The sequence below is a fragment of the Neopelma chrysocephalum genome, unplaced genomic scaffold (assembly GCF_003984885.1).
Source record: "Neopelma chrysocephalum unplaced genomic scaffold, ASM398488v2 Primary Assembly neopelma1_73, whole genome shotgun sequence".
NCBI lineage: Eukaryota > Metazoa > Chordata > Aves > Passeriformes > Pipridae > Neopelma > Neopelma chrysocephalum.
Genome location: NW_020897733.1, coordinates 608,742 through 628,250, shown reverse-complemented (window position 1 = coordinate 628,250; position 19,509 = coordinate 608,742). Strand labels below are relative to the sequence as shown.

General features: G+C 43.7%; 1 protein-coding gene across 7 annotated transcripts in view; it reads right to left on the bottom strand.

Annotated features, from left to right (window-relative positions):
- The window catches only part of PASD1 (PAS domain containing repressor 1), a 102,190-nt gene that overhangs the window by 18,878 nt on the left and 63,803 nt on the right, over window positions 1-19,509 (bottom strand). For 5 of the 7 annotated variants that reach the window (XM_027687029.1, XM_027687028.1, XM_027687030.1 and 2 more), the window contains exons 2-10: window positions 11,619-11,710; window positions 10,077-10,133; window positions 9,051-9,205; window positions 8,228-8,319; window positions 6,322-6,411; window positions 5,114-5,234; window positions 3,809-3,922; window positions 3,025-3,143; window positions 2,280-2,362 (exon numbers count right to left, since the gene is read on the bottom strand). In XM_027687029.1, coding sequence (XP_027542830.1) covers window positions 2,280-2,362; window positions 3,025-3,143; window positions 3,809-3,922; window positions 5,114-5,234; window positions 6,322-6,411; window positions 8,228-8,319; window positions 9,051-9,205; window positions 10,077-10,108 — 806 coding nt within the window. In that variant the 5' untranslated portion in view covers window positions 10,109-10,133; window positions 11,619-11,710. Of the gene's footprint in view, window positions 1-2,279; window positions 2,363-3,024; window positions 3,144-3,808; window positions 3,923-5,113; window positions 5,235-6,321; window positions 6,414-8,227; window positions 8,320-9,050; window positions 9,206-10,076; window positions 10,134-11,618; window positions 11,711-19,509 lie in introns of those variants that run through there. The other 2 variants (XM_027687031.1, XM_027687033.1) reach the window with 2 other exon arrangements.

Genomic DNA, 19,509 nt, shown 5'->3' with positions numbered 1-19,509 from the left:
GAGCAGGAGCTCCTGAGTCCCAGCACAAGGGGTTAGCTGGGAAAGCCAGTCCTCCTCTCAATAGCAAATCTCTTGAAACAGAGTGTGCCGAGTACACAGTGGTCTCTGCCACAATGCAGCTTTACTTATTCAAGTAACTTTTCATAGAGCACTGTGTTCCTTTCCCTCATATGACCCAGATTTCTGTTAATGATGATAATATGTGCATTTATGAAAGTGTCCTTCCTTGCTGTCTCTTTGGCAGAACGCATCACTGCCTCTCCTATTTTTGATGACATACTTATATTCAAGACAATAATGTCTTTGAGATGGACATCAGATAAACACTTAAGCTGATCAGGAAAGTATTATACTTTCCTGAATATTGCCAGGGCTCTTTATATGAGAAAGCAAACACAAAATGTTCCTCATCTGTCATTTGACAAGGAGCTGCCTTGCCTGTGGAGCAATCTTAAAAGTGTTTTGTTAGCTTAAGTTCCAGCCTTGAGACCTGCAACTCGCTGTGCAAATGGGAATGCACAGTCTTCAGAGAGCCTTTCAGATGCACTCTTTCAATAAATGAAGGGAAAATAAGAACAGTACCACAGTGCAGAAGAGGAACAGATCATTATCAAAGCTGACAGGCTTTCTTCCTCTACACATATTTGCATAAAGACCCAGAATACAGATTTTCCCTGTTTTTCTCATGTTATTCCAGATCTGAGAAATCCTTTTTGCACTATCTATCTTTACTCTGATTTAAGTTGTGATCATGACAGGAAAGGTCCCGATTCCAGCTCCTGCTGGGAACCCTCTGCCCCTGCTGATGGCATATCTCAGCATCAGGCAGCCTGTGTTGATGTAAATAAGCAAGAAACAGCAATATTTCACAGCATCCTGCAGACTGTACTGGAGAGCAGTCTGAATCAATGATTAAATGAGACAACCCCCACGATCTCATGCTCATTCTTGGGTCTGAGCTCACCACTCGCATCTGGGGCTGTCACAAACTCTGCCTCAGCATCTGCATCAGCTTAATTTCCTCTCAGTAACAATGGTTTCCTCACTGGGGATATCAGTGGGACTGGAGTGGCTGCAAGCACGTGGTACGGAGACTCCTCTCTGAGTCATAACCCAGATTCATCAGAAGACTCTTTGTCAGGTTTCCAAGTAGCTCCTGCTCACCTTATTCACAGGAGCTGCTGGGACACAGCAGCTCACTCCACTGGTGAAGTAAGGGGCTTAGGGCTCTTTCACAAATCTTAACATTAATCAGCTGATTCTGAAAACATGCATTATTGGACAGGCCAATTAAAGTCTAACAAAGCCACTCCAGCAAGATTTCCATACACAAGTAATGATCAGACTGTCCCAAACTAAACAGCATCAGCTGTAGGGTTGTCAAGGGTCAGTTCCTCCATGCTTCAAAACATGATGTGTGAGTGACACATCTTGTGTACTATATAAATGAAAGTTATAAAATTAATAAATTAATAAGCTATAAATTAATAATAATTTATATTTGTGCTCTCTTTCCTGCTCTACACGTTCAGATGATATTTAGGGTTTTTTCCTGACAGATATTTTTTCCTTACAGCCTTTTTTACCAGTCTTCTATTTCTAGTAATGACTATCTTTGCACAGCTCACAAGGGGAGGGATAGCAGAAAGAGTAGGATTTTGCAATGTGCTTATGCATACATGTCAAATACAGAGAAGTAAAAGAGTGAATAAAACCCTCTAGCTTCTTTTGAAGAAAATGAATCCTATATTAATCAGCTTAATAAAGCAGTTCCAATCTGTTTCATTCACCAAGCTGAATCCTAGCCCACCGTACGGCATTGTCAAAAACTAATATAAATTAAATCTTAGAATCTGCCGCTTTTTCTTTTATTTTCATAAATTCTATCATTTTTCAAGGTGAAAAATCAAAAACTTGTTGACACCGCAAAAGATTTAGAAGGAGCCTGGAAGCTGTAGTGGTAAAACAAAAGAACTAAACCCATACAGGGAACAGGACTGACACTGCTCAGTTTCAATGACTTGTTATCTTGGTGAAGTTAAACATTTTTCTAGATGTTTTCCAGTATTTTATACGGTTTCTTACCTGCCTAAAATACGGAAAAGAGTGAAGCACTTAAGGATGCCTATTAGGTTCACAATAGTGTTACTTACTCAGTCGCACCTAATTAGAACTATTCCACTTGGGATCTCTGGCAATAGCTACACAAAGCTATTTTTATTTCCTATTTTTAAACTACAGTTTATTTATTCTTCAGCGACTAAACCCAAATCTCTTACCTGTGGTCCAAGAATAAAAACTTCCACTCTAAACTATGCCTCGACGTGAATTCTTCACATGGCTCTTCAACGTTGCAGAGCTCCTGCAACACAGTTGGCACATTGAGACATTTAATTCTATGAAATGACAAAAGGAGCCTGCTATCAAGACCAAGGATATATCTTGTTGATATAATAAATCATAGCAAAATACAGTGCTTATAAAGTACTTATTTTCCTCTAAGGAATGTCTACGTCTTGTTTTATGGATGCATGAACTGATGAAAAGTGGCTGAATAGTTTACCCTGAGCTGAATTTCAGAGCTAGGATAAATAGTCCAAGGGTCTCATCTTGCACTCTGTAGGCAAAATTTCCCAGCTTTTTGCAAATATTGGTATGTGAATATCATCCCAAGGGTGCTGGGATGCATGCCTTTGAAGGCTGCAAATTCCCCAGTGGTGTCGCTGGTCACCTTGTCTTGGTGCTTCCCGGGCTGCCCGCGCTGGGACAGCCCATCACACAACAACCTCTTCCCTAATGCAGCTCCCGCTTTATACCTCACCTTTCCAAAATACACACTCATGTCATCTCCCACTCCCAAACGCAGCAGTGTCCTCTCTTCTTTACTAACCCCCTGCACAAACACTCAGTGCTGCTCTCTGAGGGGCTGCCTCAGCACGGCTCCCACGCGCCCACCGAGCAGCTCCACTGCCAGGCACCAGCTGAGCCCCACACCAAGGGGAGGTGCAGGCACAGGGGTCTCACCTTTAAGAACTGCGGTGTGACAAGACGAACAGTCGCTACGAGGCAAATCTGCTCCTCCGTGGCTGACCTGAAAGCTCGTGCAATAGCTGACTCAAAGCCATTACAGGAGGGTGTAGGCACTAGACACAACCAGACAATTTATTTAAGAAGGTGAGGAAGGAGAGCTTTTTTTTCATGTTAAGACAGGTACAGTGACTGATGACACCCCAGCAACCAACTCCTCCTACCCACAAAGTGATGCCACACTGATACACGCTGACGTTATTTAAAGCATGACCCTTTAGGTTCCAAGTTACACAGTCGTAACCACCTATCCCTGGCTTGCGGGGGAGCTTAGTAAGACAGCTCTGAGCAGCTCACAGTGTGCAGCTGCAGTCTCCCTGTCAGCCTTTCTCCAGGCCAACATTTGAAAAATTCAGGATTTTACAAGTATATCAAACTATTTAATCTTTGTAAAGTGTCATTTCACTGCCACAAGTGAAACAGACTAGCATATTTTACCGGTTATTTGAATAAGTAGGCTGCTTTACAATTGGCAGTGGGTCAAATGGAGGTGTTATCAGTCTGATATCAGCTTTAGGCACAGCATGCAGGAGAGTGCACTCTTCTGAACAACAGCCTCACCACCATTTTTGTATGAAAAACATATTCAATATATCCACAGCTCATTCCATCCCTGACAATTACAGGGCATTTTCAGCTGAACAAGGTCTTTAGGATGTTACAGATAAGGACATAATTTAAAGGAAAGAGGTGAAGAAGGTAGGCTGGAGCGGTAACTTACCATGAGTAAAATATTTAAAATCCACTACAAATTTCACATATTCATACATCAGGGGTTCATTTGGATCTAAACTGCCTCTTGCTAAATGGCAGCAAAACTCTATTTGTTTTTCTGCTGAAATGAGAGAAAGAGGGAGACATAGGCAATGTTACTAGAAGTCTGTACTTTAGCACACTCACATACTGAATTTATCAGGGGCTTACACCAACCCTGCTGCTGTGGTATCTGAGTACACTCTGCTGGGATACTCTTGAAACCCAACAGTAAATATATAAATACTAGGAGCAATTATCAGCTGGTTCTGTTTAAGGAAATGTATTCTCACCCTTTCTCAAATGGCTTTGCAGTCGCTCCAGTACTCCAGGAGTGAAGCCTTGGCTATACCGATCAGGGGGATTTTCCCCTGACTTCATAGTTTGCAGAATTTCATGCAAAGCAGTTACATGACATTGCAGTGGTCTGCTCTGGCACTGCTCAGTAGGACCCAGATCCAAAGGGCACTAAACTCATCCTAAGCCTCTCCATTAGCAGTGGAGGGCACCGTGCCAAGCTCTCATCCAGTTTTCTGCCCCAAGTCTGAACTCTATGGATTAGACCACGCGGCTTTCAGCCAGAGGGAAACCACCCTCAGGGCAGAGCACCATCAGCACAAGGGCTGCTCAGCTCCCAATGATGCTCACAGGGCAGCAGGGAGGGGAGGCCAGTGCTGCTCAGCCATGGTGAACCCACTGGGAAAGAGGGAAGCCAACACAGCCTTGGTAAAATGTGGATGACAGGAAGATGCTGCTGCCTGCTCTGGTGCTGGGGACATTTTCTAGGAGAAAGGGACATTCTGGGGGTGGGACAGCAGCCAGCAATACAGATCTGGATGGACTGTTCAGATAGGGATGCTGATGCTTAAGTTACATTAGGGTTTCTCTTGTGTCCTGAGACATGCAAGCTTCCTAAGGAATACAGGCTCTGCCAAAACCCTTCTAGATTTCTCCAACCATCTGCCTTTCCCTAAGCCCTCACTCCTTCCTCAGGTTCAGTCCAGCATCCCACCTGAGGAAAAACATCTAATGAGGCAACCTCACTGTCCTATGGGACAAAGCAGACAGTAAAACAAAGACTGCCCAAATCAAAGAGCAAGTATTGGGAACACGCAGGAACATTAGATGATGTGATGCACTAAACCCCACAAATACAGTAAAACAGCAGTGGCAGGCAGAAGAATTAAATAGCTGGAGAACCCTGTGCAGGCTCTCCTGGGAGCTGTTCGCCTTTGGCAAACTTCCCTGACTGACAGACAAGAGCAGAGCTTACCATTTAGAAAATCAGCTGCAACAGGATCTGTCATGAGCACATGTGGAGAAAGGAGCTTGTACACTTCGCTCTGTTCCCGCTCAGGCAGAAAGTTTAATATATTTTGGTCCACCAAATCTGACTGATACAAAAGAATGCTTTGTCATGTTCAGCAGTACAGCCTGACACAACCACACGCCTTTTCATCCCGCAGCAGAGCACAGACGCTGCCGGTCTAGCTGATGCCTAAGACAAGGAAGCCCAGTCAATCTGCAGATGGATCTAGGGCAGAACACAACCCCTAGGTTATTTTACCCCAGGGTTACTATCTAATTGCAGAAGGTTGAACGAGTCCCAGAGTTTGCCACCTCAGTTCAGGGAGATATAAGTAGGAGAAGAAACCCTGGTACCACAGGAATGTAACATGATGATAAGTATCATTTAAAAATGAAAATGTGAAACATTTTCCTTTGGAAGCATGACAGAAGTGAGAGAGCTCCTCCTCACATCCTCCATTTGTCTTCTAGGCTGAACATCTGGCAAAATCATCTTGACCTGCAAGTGATTCAGTGCTGATCAACCCACACATCCTGACTAAAGGGGTTCTACCAAAATGTCAGCACGGATTTGTTCTTTGCACACCAGCACATTCAGCTAACCATGTGCTCAAATTTGCCCTCGTATTGTTGGTGCCTCATGCTTTGCACCAGATTAAGAGAAAAATGTTTTTGAGGGGCCAAGCTGAAATTTATGCATCTAACAGCTAATTGGTTTCTAGAAATTCTCCCAGAAAGCTCTGAGGCCACACATTTGTTACTGAAGACTATGGGTTAGAAGTAGGAAAACCCAATGTCATTAGAAGAGCACAAATTCAGTCCTGAAATAATATTTACATCATCTAAAAAGAGCTTCAGCACAGATTTCACAACCATAAGATTTTCCATATACCTGGTGGTACAAAAACCTCCCAGACCATCCTTCAGACGCGTGGCCAAGTGATGAGCTATGGGTACAGTGATTTTGCACAGTTGATTTTTTTTAGATAACTCACAGACCCTGAGAGAGAACCCGTTATTCACAGAACTTGAGAAACTCCCTAAGAGTTTGTTGGTTGACCATCCCCCCACAGTCAGTTGCCTCTTTGGTGGGACAGAATCAGTCCCCAGGCCTGCACTGACAGGTTGCATCAAGGAGGGGAATGAGCCTCATATTGAGTGGTCAGAACTTACCGGTAGGTGTCCGAGCAGAGACGAAACACTATCAGATACATAAATAATAATCCCATCAGTGGTAAGAGCAATGAGAAAGCCATCTAGTGCCTAATGATAATAGGCAGATAAAAAAGAAAAAAAAAGAATTATGAAAGGTAACAACTTAGAATATAATAGGCTAATTGATTCTTTAGTGATGCCTCCAACAGCCTCAACTTAGCAGAAATTAATCATGGAAATGATAGTTCAATGTGGAAAACCAAAAATTATACATGCTGTCTAATTCAACATTCTTTTTATATTCTTATTTGCTCATTATTGTTAAATTGACTTGTATTTTTCACCCAGTGAGCATTTATTTAACATGAAGCGAAACAGTGATGCTTAGAATTTCGACACCCACACAATCCCAGTGACTTCAGTCACTTCATTATGTGTTCTGAATTACACAACAGTTAACAAACTCAGTGCGTAAGGAGATGGTAGATATCATCATGGCAAACCCAGCACTGTGGATGGATGGATAGGTGGATGGATGGATAAGCAGAGATGGAAAAATGATACAATGATTTATTTTTAGCAATTTATGGACAATATGGAGAAGATTTAAAGCCTTATTTATTTTGATTAAATTACTGATTTGTAAGGCTAGTGACAAAACAATTTTAAGGCTTGTTTTGTTTCCCCTTTCATCTTCACAGTGGTTTCTGTCCCAGAGTCAAAGCTCTCTGTCCCTTTAAAGTCACTGCCTGTGCTTTCCTTCTTGAGTGTTCTCCCTATTCTTCACAACATCTCCTTGTACCATTTACTCAGTGTCTGTCTCTATTCTTCTCTAACATCAAGATCTGGGAGGTTTAATAGCTGGTCAGCACCGTGCACAAAGCCAGCTCTTCTAAAGACACAGTTAGGCTGCTCTGCAGATTAGATACAGGGAGCCAAAGAAGCAGCACTCACCATCTCCCCCACCTCCCTGCCTTTGCCCAAAATAAGTCCTCTCTGGGAAAAAACCCACTGATTTTAAGCAAACTGCTTAAGTCTAACAAAGTCCAGCAAGCCAGCAGTTATTAAAGGGCTCGCTCTCCCTGCCATTTCCCATCTAGGACGGGAATTTGTTTTGATTCAGCTGGAACAAGCTAGCTTGTTTGGTGAGAGAGATTCCCAGAAAAAATGAACAGACTTTTCCAGGGAGGTGAGTCATGACATCCCGATGAAAAGGAGTAACTAAGACACTGCAGCACCTCCCAGCTCAGCCCAGCATACACCCTTATTTTGGTGGGGCAAAGAGCAGCAGCTGCCCACACAGGGCAGGAGATGTCCTCGCCAGAGGAGCACGAGCACAGACCCAGAGTCACAGCCTTAAGAAAGGAGAAATGTAGGCTTGTGGGGTGTTTCTAGACCAGGGAAGCATTGTAGAGGTGGGAGTATCAGAGCTGTTCTCCTGAATGCACTTAAAGGCAATCCAAGCACAAGAGACAGCACTCACATCACAAGTACAGCAGCGCACAGCAAGCAGCTGCAGAGGCAGCAGGGCGATGCTGCCTGGCTAATGGGATGTGGGAGGAAGAGAGCTGCTCTGCTTTTTTCAGGTCCTTTCAAGTTTTCCCTAAAACTGCTAGCTCCAGCAGCTCTTCTGAGAAGGGAAATGCTCTTTTTCCTCTCTCACCAGGCCAAAACTGGGCCAAATCAGTCTCCATTCCTAAATGAAAAGCTGTTTATCTTTCAGGGGAAGCAACCATATTTTTAATTCTGTGTCTGCAAAGCACATTTAGCACATTGGTCTCTGTCAGATTTGTATTGCATGTGCCAGTAAGAGTAGAAATCATTAGCATTGGGACCTACAGGTGAAAAGGAACTGTACATCTCTGAACTACTCCACTGAACTGATTACTTCTCACTAATCTATGCAGCTTTAATTTCTTCTTACCTCTAACATCAACTGGGTGAACTCCTCGTTGCTAAGAAATGAAGGCTTCCAGTCCTGTCTAATCTCACAGGCTTCTGTCTGTGCTGTGATTTCTTAAAGAGAAAACATCAAAAAAGCAACATGAGTCATGCTACTAAGATTTTTTTTCCTTTTCAAGTAACACTAGATTTCTTTAAAGAGGGCTTTCAGAGGAATCATCCACAGATCATTCTTCACGCAAACCTTTCTTGCATGCAACAGTCATTTTCTATGTCATCATGATACAAATACATTAGAAATCAAGAAAGGGAAATGGAGACATTTTGGGCGGTCTGAAGATATCCTTCAAAAATTATGGTCAGAGGGCTAATTTCAGAGTGGTAGAGCATTCCTGTGAGCAGAGAGTGTCTGTGACTCTGGAGTTGTTTCAGTCAGGCTCTCAGGAGTGCCCAGGCAGCAGGAAAGGCTGCATCCAGTCATCCCCTAATCCAAAAGACCTGGGAGCATGGCTTATAATTCCCTTTCCCCTTGCTTTTGCAGTGGGTGCTGTGCCTCAGTTTTTCCTCCCTCATGCGCTGTTTGAGAGTGTACAAAGCAGGCCAGGGGATGTGGAGGCCAGTGAGGGAAACGATGTCTCTACATTAAAAAGCATCTTTTCAAATCTGTCTATATTTAACTGGTCAGCACTCTAGCCCATTTCCTGAGGCCAACTTCTGTGCCTTATTCTGCCCCTCACTTAGGCTCATGCCCTTTCTGGAGGTCTGAGACGCTTGGGAAAAAGAGTTTTCATCTTCTGAGTGGACACTGTCTGCTGGGCAGATGCAGAGCCAGCACCCTCCAGTACCTTTCTGTTTCTGTAGGAAGTCGATGGTCCTCTGCAGTATTGTGGACTTGTCCATCTTGAGAGGGTGGCCATGGCCCTGCAGCATCGTGCAAAGCTCTTTAATGAGGACATTGAACTGGTCTCTCCTCTTCTTTTCAGATTTGTTGCGTGATGCCCTGAGTGACAGAAACATAAATGCCACTAAGCAGAATGAAAGAAGATCAAACCAGGATGAGGTAAACTGCCCTGTCCCAGCAAAACACTGTGTTAAGAGTCTAGCTGCAGAACCACAGACCAGTTTCCAGCTCCCATTAATACAATTTAAGAATGTTTCATTAGGGTTTTCTCCTCCATTAAAAACAGTAAAGGAGGAAGCAAATCCATTCAGTTTCTTCCAAAATGTTCTTTCCAATACTCATATCTGAGAAAATCCTATTTTCATTCAACATTTTCCAGGAGTAATTAATTTGCTTTATGAGTGTGTTCATGATGATACATACTTCCTGTGATCTAGACTGAGTGTGGTATGCAGAAAGCATTTCCATTCATATTCAGGTTGGCATTTGGAGGTTCTCAGATCCAGCATTTATGTTCACAGCCATCTCTGTTTTGGCACTCGTGTATGATGACTAATTAGAACTGAGCCAAATGCTTCTCTGATGGGAAACTAACTCATACCCGTGCTAAAGCAGGACTGCTCTCTAAGTTTCATGGGGAATTCTACCCTATGGTGGGCAGTACTGCTTGATGCCAATAAAATCTCAGGTCAGGAGTCCTGCATCAAGATAATAAATAGCCATGGGATAACGTGAGATCCTGAGGGCACAATAATGTAATTTAAGTACCACTCAGCTGATTAACTCATGGTAGGAGTGGTCAAACACTATGAGAAGCCTGAAAATGGTGACTTCATTATGTTGCTTGTGGTCCTCTATACACACAGTGTAAACTGCATGGGGGCTTCGACATCAGCACTGTCAAGCGCTTTGTCAAGCACTGGACAACACAGCATTTACAGTTCTCCTCCAGGCGTGAATCCTGACATACCTCTTTGCCCTGTCCTTCTCATCTTCATCCATCAGTTCGTTTACACAACACAGGGCTCTGGAAGGAAAAGACAGAAGTACTTACTTAAACATATTTCCTGATCTTGCTAAGAATGTCAAAATATGGAGCTTAATGGTTTGTACTTTAAGACCTCCTGGATGTTTCAATCTTCCCTTTCCCAAACTTCACTCTTGTTATGTACTTCCTTGCTTGCTCAGTCAGCTACTAAGGCTTGAGAAGTGAAACTGTTGCTACACACCCATACAACTACAATAACCATGACTTTAGAGGGAAAGAGCTGAAAGCCAGCAGCCCTTCAGCCTGCCTTTGTACTCCCCTCTGCACCAGGATAGGGAATCCTGCCGAAGCACTTAACTCTGTGCAGCAGTCAGCATCCTCCCTGCAAATGTGAGAGCCGATTTGACACTGTCTGTACCAGGCAGCACCTCGCCTGGCCCTGTTTTGGGAAATCACAGGCTGCCAGTTGATTTTGAGCACTGCACTGCTTGAAATACATCTGAGATTTCTTTCCCAGTGGAAGGACGTAGAAGAAAGAAAGAAACTGTGCTAATCCCCTAAAGGATTAGTATTAGGCAACAGCAGGTCACTATCAGGATATCTAAGAGATGATATGATAGACAGGTTCATTCAAAGCATCCTGCAGCCAGTGGCTGCTGCTTGCACTGGTGGACTTGCCCCACATCATCAGAGCTGTGTCCTAGTACTGGGGTTCATACCTAAGACTTCAAATTAGAATTTCCTCACCTGGCACTAAACAAAGAAAAGAAGGGAATGTGACCTGGGTTCCCTGGGTTCTATATACTCCTGCATCAGAACAGCCATCGTGCGCTGCTGCCTTCGTCTTACCTGTTCTTGCAGCACAGGTAAGGACAACAGCTGGCAACAACTCCCAGTAAGGACACAGTACTCTCGAGCCCCATCAAATGATGGAAAATTCAACACAAGGGTTGAATCTTCACTGATGCCTTGCTTTCTGTGACTCAGATGGGCTAACCCAAGGGATGGGAAGCCAGGCGGGTGCAGGTGAGACAGCTGCCGTCACTCCACGCCGCGTCACCCAGGTCAGCTCTGCTGGATTTTACCTCCCTCAGACACCTCCAAAAAGGAAACCGCACCCCTAACCAGCATCAGCACCAATCTGCCTCCATCTCTAGCGAGCACTCTCCCTACAAAACCCTCCCACATTGCCCAGCACCCAAGGGGCATTTTTCAATAGGTACATCCAAAAGATTTTTTCTGTTTTGAGACTACTCTAAGCTCAAAGAACTTGGTGGCTATAAAAGTAGCACAAAATAAAACCACCCACAACTGACAGGATGTCGAAGATGCTGCTCACAGTAAAAGCTACACATTTTTATCCTTCCTTCCCTGCTCCAGGGCAAGGATGTCCCTCCCTGCACATGACCTGGGCAGAAGAAACTGTATGAATTCTTTTGTTCCAAAATATGAACGCACTCCATGGGGAGGGAGCGGTTCTTACTGCTTGAGTCATCAAAAGCTACAAGCCAAATTAGAAGTTACCTGTTCTATTCCTCAGATTCATCAGTCCAGACTGACAGAGTGGGATTAGCACTTCTTATCACCATGTAAATAGAGACGGAGAAAAATTAATCCTGGAATGAAAAGCAAGTCCAGTTAAAACACAGTTGCAGGTAAGACAGCCTAGAGAGCAGCAATCACTTCAATCTGAGAAAAGTCTACCACTACAAACTAGAAACATGCTCAATATGACTGATGAAAGCTCAGCAAAGCCTCCAGCAACGGGAACTGGACCAAGTTCTCAGGCTCCTGGCTCTGTGGGCACTACTGCTGCCACAGAAGCAGCGTGGGAAAGCCAATGTGACCTCTCATGTCCAAAAAGCCATGCGGCTCAGCAGGGTGGTGGAATGGCCCTACTAGCTTGGAGCCACTAAGGATTGATTGGACTTCTTCCAAAGTATGACAGTTTACCTGGTATGTGTGCTGTGAAAACCAGAAAGTATGATCTGTACCTCATCTATCAAATCGTGCAACCAAAACCTCCTTTGAGACAAACATGACCAGCAAAAGTCAGTGCAAGCCCCAACCACCCACCAGTGGATTGACTTAGGGCCTCCCATTAAGATTTGCCACTGATGGGACACACAAAATCTCCTTTTTGTTTGGGATTTAAATGCTTACCAACGCACACCCTGAACTCCTGGCCATACCCACACCACAGGACTGCCCCCCTGGAAACCATCACTGTCGAAACTTGTTTGGCTTCAGATGAGCTTCACTCTCAGGAAGGACACAGATGCAACCAGACTGTCCATGGCTGGCAGTAATACCTTCAACAACTGCCAAGTGCTGGGCTTCCAAACTTAACAAGCTGCTAATGACCCTGAAGGGCCTCCCCACTCTGAGCCCAGGTTCGTGGCTGTTTCTCCTATTACCATTAGTTACAACATCAGCTCAGGACACCTCAAAAAGCTCGCTGCCACTACCAGGGGTTGCATATTTGTAACTGTGGTGAACAAGAAAACATACCCCTCATTTGGATCATCTAAAGCACTAGCAAGAGCTTGTTTGTTTCTCCAGCTAGTGGAAACACCTCAAAGGGAAGGACACACAAGACGCTGGCTGGAAAACTGCTACAAGAGACACACATCAGGTGAGCACGCTGGAGAGGGCAGCCAGGACAGGGTGGGAGCATTGTGTGGCTGAAGCTGAATACCATGAGCAACACAGATCCTGAACAGTGATATGGTGACAGGACTTGCAGGGGAGGTTTAGGTGAGTAACTCGAGAAAACAGGCCAAATTCCTGCTCACGGCTGATAAATGAAATTATGTCAGTCCATGTGCTCAAAAAAAAATTAGCTCAGATAAAGTGATACAGTCACTATAAACTGTAATATGGAAGTTACTGCAAGAGGCTTGAACCTTCTGACACAGCAGAAGTATAAGGGTAACATATAAAATATCTGATGTGTTTCAGTGGTAAGTGAACCAGTAAAAAATGGAGTTGGGATGAAGGGATTATTTTCAGTTTGGAATATGAACTTCCAGGGAAAATATCACACAACTCCTGACACCTCAGTGAAGCTGCAGCTGATAACAACACCTGCGTAGCAAGTTTAAACTTAGTGGATCTGCTCCGCTTCTGTTCTCTCAGCAGTTGTACGCTAGTCAAGTTACACGCTTTTCTTCCAGTTCAAAAGGAGCGTGTGATCTTATTTGTTACCCTATTTAGCTACTGCAGAGCTGAGGTGCTCATCACAGTCACTGCTGCTCGTCTGTCAGGGCTGTTCTATCACAATCATACAGCTGTTTCTCCTCTAGAAGAACAACCCTTACAGAAGTTTTGGTGACCTGTGATAAATTCAGAGATACGCAGGTATAGAGAAAACTCTTTTAAAAGCAATGGGTTAAATTATGAAAAGAATGCTTGTGGATACACAAACAGATCTACCACGATTTTTCAGGGAACGTTCTTTGTATCCAGACTTAAGCATGCAAAAATTCAGCCAAAGAAAAGGATTCTTCCCGAGCTTGGAGGGCAAAGCTTTATGTAGAAACTTTGCCCACAGGCTGCCTAACAACTGAAAACTCCCAGGAAGCCTGGTGGGTTTTCTGCCTCGTTCACATGGTTGGCCTCCCAGCCAGCTTGAATAGCATCGAGTTGAGGGAAGTTGTTTGGTCACCGAGAGAGTCAACACTCCAGTTAGTGCTCACTGAGTCTAAGCTGGGAAACGAAGCCCAGATTCTCCCACCTCCAGCAGCAGCAATCACACCCCGCTGCAGGATGCCTGGTTTGAGCTGCCAGGGGTGGGGGGATGAGGCTTCCTAATGGATGTGAGTGATGCCCTGGACAACACCAGACTTGGAGGTGTTAACAGAACAAATGGCCATAAAAGAATTCACAGGTCCAAACACAAAGAGAAGCTTTTTGCATGATGCAGCAGGATGGTGAGCTAGAAAAAGTCTTAGTAGAAGACACCTAAGGACAGAATATTCTTAATCGGATTAAGCACTTCAGGACTACATTTAGCTAAGTGCTTTTTGTCTTGTTATGAGACAGAGCTAAATATAGTAACCAGAATACTTAAGAATAGTTTCATAAGGGTTGTACACACTCCTCAGCCAGATAAGGCACTTAGCACTACTGACAGCAGTATGTCTGCAGGTTAAGAGTGTTTTAAATAGCTCCAGATAGAATCTCTTTGACCTTAACTGTATTAACCAGAGGGATCAAAATTTATTTATTGCCTCCTGAAAATCCTCTCCCTCCCTTAGACAGAGGGATTCCTGAACTCTGTGGGCAGGTAAAGAGGAAACTAGTCCATGTTGCTGGCATCGTTTCTCACCCCATCTACAACAGGTGAGGATCAGCTTTCTCACAAAGCAATGCACACCCATCATGTTTAATGCCCTCTGTAAAAGGAAAAGATTTTTTTTCTTTCTTTGTACAGGGAGTCTCAAAAAACCTTCATAGCATTATAAGGGCATGTTATGTTTTAGACTTTTCAAATACCGCAGTATTTGAAATTGTTTCCAGGGTTACAGAAAGGGTAATGTAGCCAAATGACAGCCTTAACAAGACGAATGGACTTCACAAACACACAGCTAATAGTTAAAGCATTACTGCATGCTATCTGCAATATTCTGGCCCATTTTTTACTGAAGAGAGAATGGAAGGGGGAATTTTTTAAAAAATTATTTGTTTTGCAGAACTATCTGAATTCAGGAGTTATCTAAAACTGCAAACTTTTGACTAAAGAAAATGTTTATTTATTGGCTTGCTGCAAATCATCAAAATATTAACATTACCTTAGGATAACTCTTAATGGAACATCACATTAGTAAGAATTATGTCCTGAAACCAACAGTTCCTATGAACGCTTCATTATAGATTTAATTTTAATTATTTAGCTTTGTCACTAATGGCAAGGCAAAGATCATTCTACATGTGATGCTGCCCATCTCTTCATGATCAGTAATGAATAAAACTTTCATGTGTCAACTAAAAAGGGTCCCTGAACCCAGATGACTGGATTGCTTTTTCCAACTATAACAATGAAAAACACTCACTATGCATAAAAACTTTGTTTTGCTTGTATTTAAATTTTCATAGAATTTTGCATTTCAGTAACATAAGGCAGTTAGGGACTTTTCAAATCTATACTGTAGGAAATATTTTAATTATGGAAATGTGCTGTGATAATAATTTCCACAGATTTTACATGCAACGAATTCATCAGAGAACTCTCAATTACAAGCTGCAGCACTGTGTGGCACAATGCAGTCATAAATAAGAGAGTTAATGCATTCTCCAGCAATATGATTTATATGTCAGTATGCCAATGTTTCATTCTCCCTGAGGCAACAGGAGGGCATGACTGTTGTTGGCAGCTAAACAGCTGATTTTGTTTTTAAAAGACAGAATTTAACCTCTTCAGTAAAGTGCTACTGATTCAACAAGATGCTTATGCAAATGGCATTTGAAAAACCAAACAGTGCTGCTGAATCTTTATGGCTGTTTAGCACAGAAAGGATCAGCACCTCTGCTGATGCCCAGGAGCACCAAATCCCTGGCCCTGGTCCTGTGCCACCCACCACTGGGCACTGTCCTGTCACACAGAGCACGGAGGAAAGCCAAGGCAGCGGCTCTCACAGCCCTCCTCCGCAAAGGCATTTCTCTTACGCTGAGCAGTGTCAACGACAAACTTACCCACGTTCGGGACAAATGTTTGTCCTGGTGCCACAGGAGTGGGCAATAGCAGGAGTAGCTGCTCGGCACAGCTGTGACATTCCCCTCCACCAGGGAATCCCACAGGGCACGGCCTCACCACAGCTCTGTCACAGCTCGGTGTGAAAGCACCACGCAGACAAGCAAAGACTAACACAGGTGTGGCAGTTGCGTATCTGCGTTATTTGATCTGCTTGCTTAATTTTTTCTGCTTGCATTTCACCCTCTACTTTCCTTGCCATGCCTTGCCTTCTGTTGTTCTTCACTCTTTCTTGCCCTTCTTCCACTTATCTCCCTTACTTAACATCTATTGGACTGCAATTCAGAGAATTGGATATCCTTGAATGTGGTTTCTCTCCATCTTGTTGTTTCTTATATCACCTCCCTTCATCTTTCCATTGCTTTTTTGCATTAAGAACTAACAGACACTTGAAAAGAAAAGATGAGTGTAACACTTTGTTCTCTAGGATTTTTGTCAGATCCTGGACAAATAGCTGGCCAAGTTTGTTCTGTTCTAGCAAATTAGTGAACCTTGCAGAGTAAAGAGACAACACTGTAGAATATTATTTATGATGTCTCTGGGGTTTCTGTAACAAGAAGAGCATGCATCCAATTAATTCTACCAATTTGTCTAATAGCCCCTTAAAATTCTCAAAGCATGGCAAAATGCAGAATTGCTGATTCACCACCCTAAGCAGTAGAAAACTATACTTCTCCTGGCACAAGGAGGGTAGGATAAAAACACATATGCAAATAATACTTCCCCTGCAGTCTTGGATGAATACCTGCATTCATTTGTGGCCATTCAGTTACAACAAGAAAGGTAAATGTGTGTTCTAGTATGAAATTATGATATCCAACCTATAAACAATTCTTTTAACACACCTGACTCAGACACAGAGCCAAATAATCCTCAAATAATAACGCGGCTTTCCCTCATGTAGGATGGGAGCAAAGACAGTTGTTCACCGTTAATCCTTCAGCAGCAGTTGAGATGTGTGTTTTCATGGCACTACTTCCAGGAAAGGTACACAGAGATAAAGAGAAGTCAGGAATATTGAAAGCAAATGGTCAAAAGTCTTTTGAACAGAATGTTCTCCAAAATTTCCAGCTCTCAAAGCTCTGTTTCTGTGTGCAAATGCACGTGTGTGTGGGTGAGTGCATAGACACATATCTATAAACACCTTTTACTTCAGAACAATTTGCAAAAAAATACTGAGAGCAATTTCTGCCCAGGAAAGCAGTGGTGACATTCAGGACGACTCCTGCAGCGCTCACCTCCTGATGTTGAGAGTTAAGTAACCATTCCTGCTGGGTGCATGGGGAGGGAGGTGAGCAGAGCTCCCTAACTCCTGCCTCAGGCCACTTCCTATCGTGTTCACTTCTCTGGCAAATCACAAAGGAGCAGGGGGTGTGGGAAGGTTAACCCAGTAAATATTGGCAATGAAAATAGTGGCTTAACAAGCTAAAAAAATCCCTCCCAAAGCTATTGGTTCTGCAGCTTAAGCAATTTGAACAGCATCTGATCATAAACCTGGTGTTGAAATTCCAGCTCATTTCAGGGTTTCATTCGGAATAGTTTTAACACTACCAGAGCAATCCAGCTAGGAACATTTTCAAAAGAAGCCAACACTCTGCTATGTCAGCAGAGTTATCTCCTGCCTGCGAAGAGGGTGCTTGGCACCCCGACACCTCCTGCTCTGTTTTCAGGGATCACCAGCCGGAGCGTCTCCCTGGGAGGTGCTGTGCGTTACTCCCACCAAGAGGACACAGTTTGCATCAACTGCATTGATGGCATTAAGTGAGGTCATCCTGTCCTTTTTCGGGCTTGGATTTTGTTTTGGCAACTATGTAGATACTAGGACAAACACGTCAAAGCTGCCTTTTTGGATGTGTTACCCTGAAATCCCTCTTGTAATTTCTCTTCTATTTACTATGGGTGAAACTCACGCTAAGCAGAGAGCTACAGGAAGTCTGTGTGTCATTAAACTGCCTGCTCTTGTGCCTTATGCTCTCCCTGTGCACAGAATAAATGTAATCATTAGATAGCGAGGAAAATCAGCTATCTAATTAAACTAAATACCTTCTCGTCTACTCTTCTCACTAAGAGAACACCCCCAGCAACTACCAGTTCATTGAAAGAGGCAATAGTAGCATCATGTCTTCAGCTGCTCTCTTTTTCTCCTAAAACAATACATTTTTGCTTTGTTTCTTTGCCTTTCTCTGTTTTGTATATAAAATGCATTTCAGATGCTCAAGGACGGCACAGATGAGAAGATGAGCACTTGTGCTTTGTGTTTGCTTGTGCTGGAGGTTGAACTCATACTGCAAAAATAAACATTAAGGCCTGAAGGCTGCTTGCCTTGCACAGTAAAAGCAGGGGTCAGGAGTGGGTCCTAGGTGGTTCCAGGACCACACTTCCAAAGTGCTCTGCTACAGAAGGGGAAAAACACTGCATATGACTTGACTTCACATTCCATCTCCTCCCGGGTTGCAGGACCAGCAGATGGTGGGAGCTATTTATGGACTGGAGGATTTTCTTTCAAACTTGAACATCTTCTGTCTACAATCATTACTCCCTGGCTATCACTCTATAAATATGCTATGGCTCACTCCAAAGCCCGATAGCAATCACAGTTGATCTTGGAGTCAGGATGCACCCGTGGAAGTAATGTACTTATCACCCATAAAAGTAAGAAGAGTGTAGCAGCTCCATAGGCCATTTCATCAAAGGAGCCTGATACTCTCAGGACCCCTCCACTACCTGACCAGGTGTTTAGCATAGCTGCTCCACCCCTGCACAGCAGGTCTGCCCCTCTCCAGCACGCACAGACTGTATGTGACACAAACCAGAGCCTGCTGGAAGCACATAGCTTGCTACACCCGTGCTGCCCTGACCATGGTCAGTGCTATGTCTCTGGATCCCTCTTCCAAGAAAGGGCAATTCAGCTGCTCCTCTGCTGCCATTGGGCAGCAGGTGGGAAGGCAGCTGGACGGGCTGGAAGCTGCACAGACAGTCTGTAGGCAGCTGGCAACCTTTGCTCTGTCATTTCTGCACTTCCTCAGATCTGCTTGGTCCTCCACACAGTCTGGGGAGTCCTTCAGTTGGTGACGTGGGAGGTCTTGGAAGTCTGGTCCTTGTTCAGCATCTTTTGATTTCTACTGAACAATGTCTACTTTTCTGATGCTTTGCAAGCAGCTTGCTGCCATCCTTTCTCCTCTGTGATGCTTTTACATCAGGAAGTCTCAGCACACTCTACAAACACAGTTATCCATCCTTGTTGTACAAGTGAGGAAACGGGCACACATTTTACTTCTGTCTCTTTTTTACAAGTGTCCCAGTTTTGGGAAACTGAATTTGAAAAAGTAAATGCAGTTACAACCTAATTTTCAGTAATACTGAAACCCAGCATAAGCACCTACAAATACTAAACATTTTGGAAAAGCTTGACCTAAATCATTGACCCAAGGTCACGCAGCAGAGTTAAGAAGTGAATCCAGATGTCCTGATGATTAGCTCTGTCTATTGGCATTGAATCAAGTCTTCCCTCCTAAAATAAGCTTCCTGAAGCATCTAAGACTATAGTCTTAGAACTCTGTTAAATAAGCAGCACTGGTAAGACCTGATTTTCGAATGAAGGAGGGGGAAAAAAACCCAGTTCATTATTTTTTCCTCAAGTGATGACTGACTGACCAATGAAAA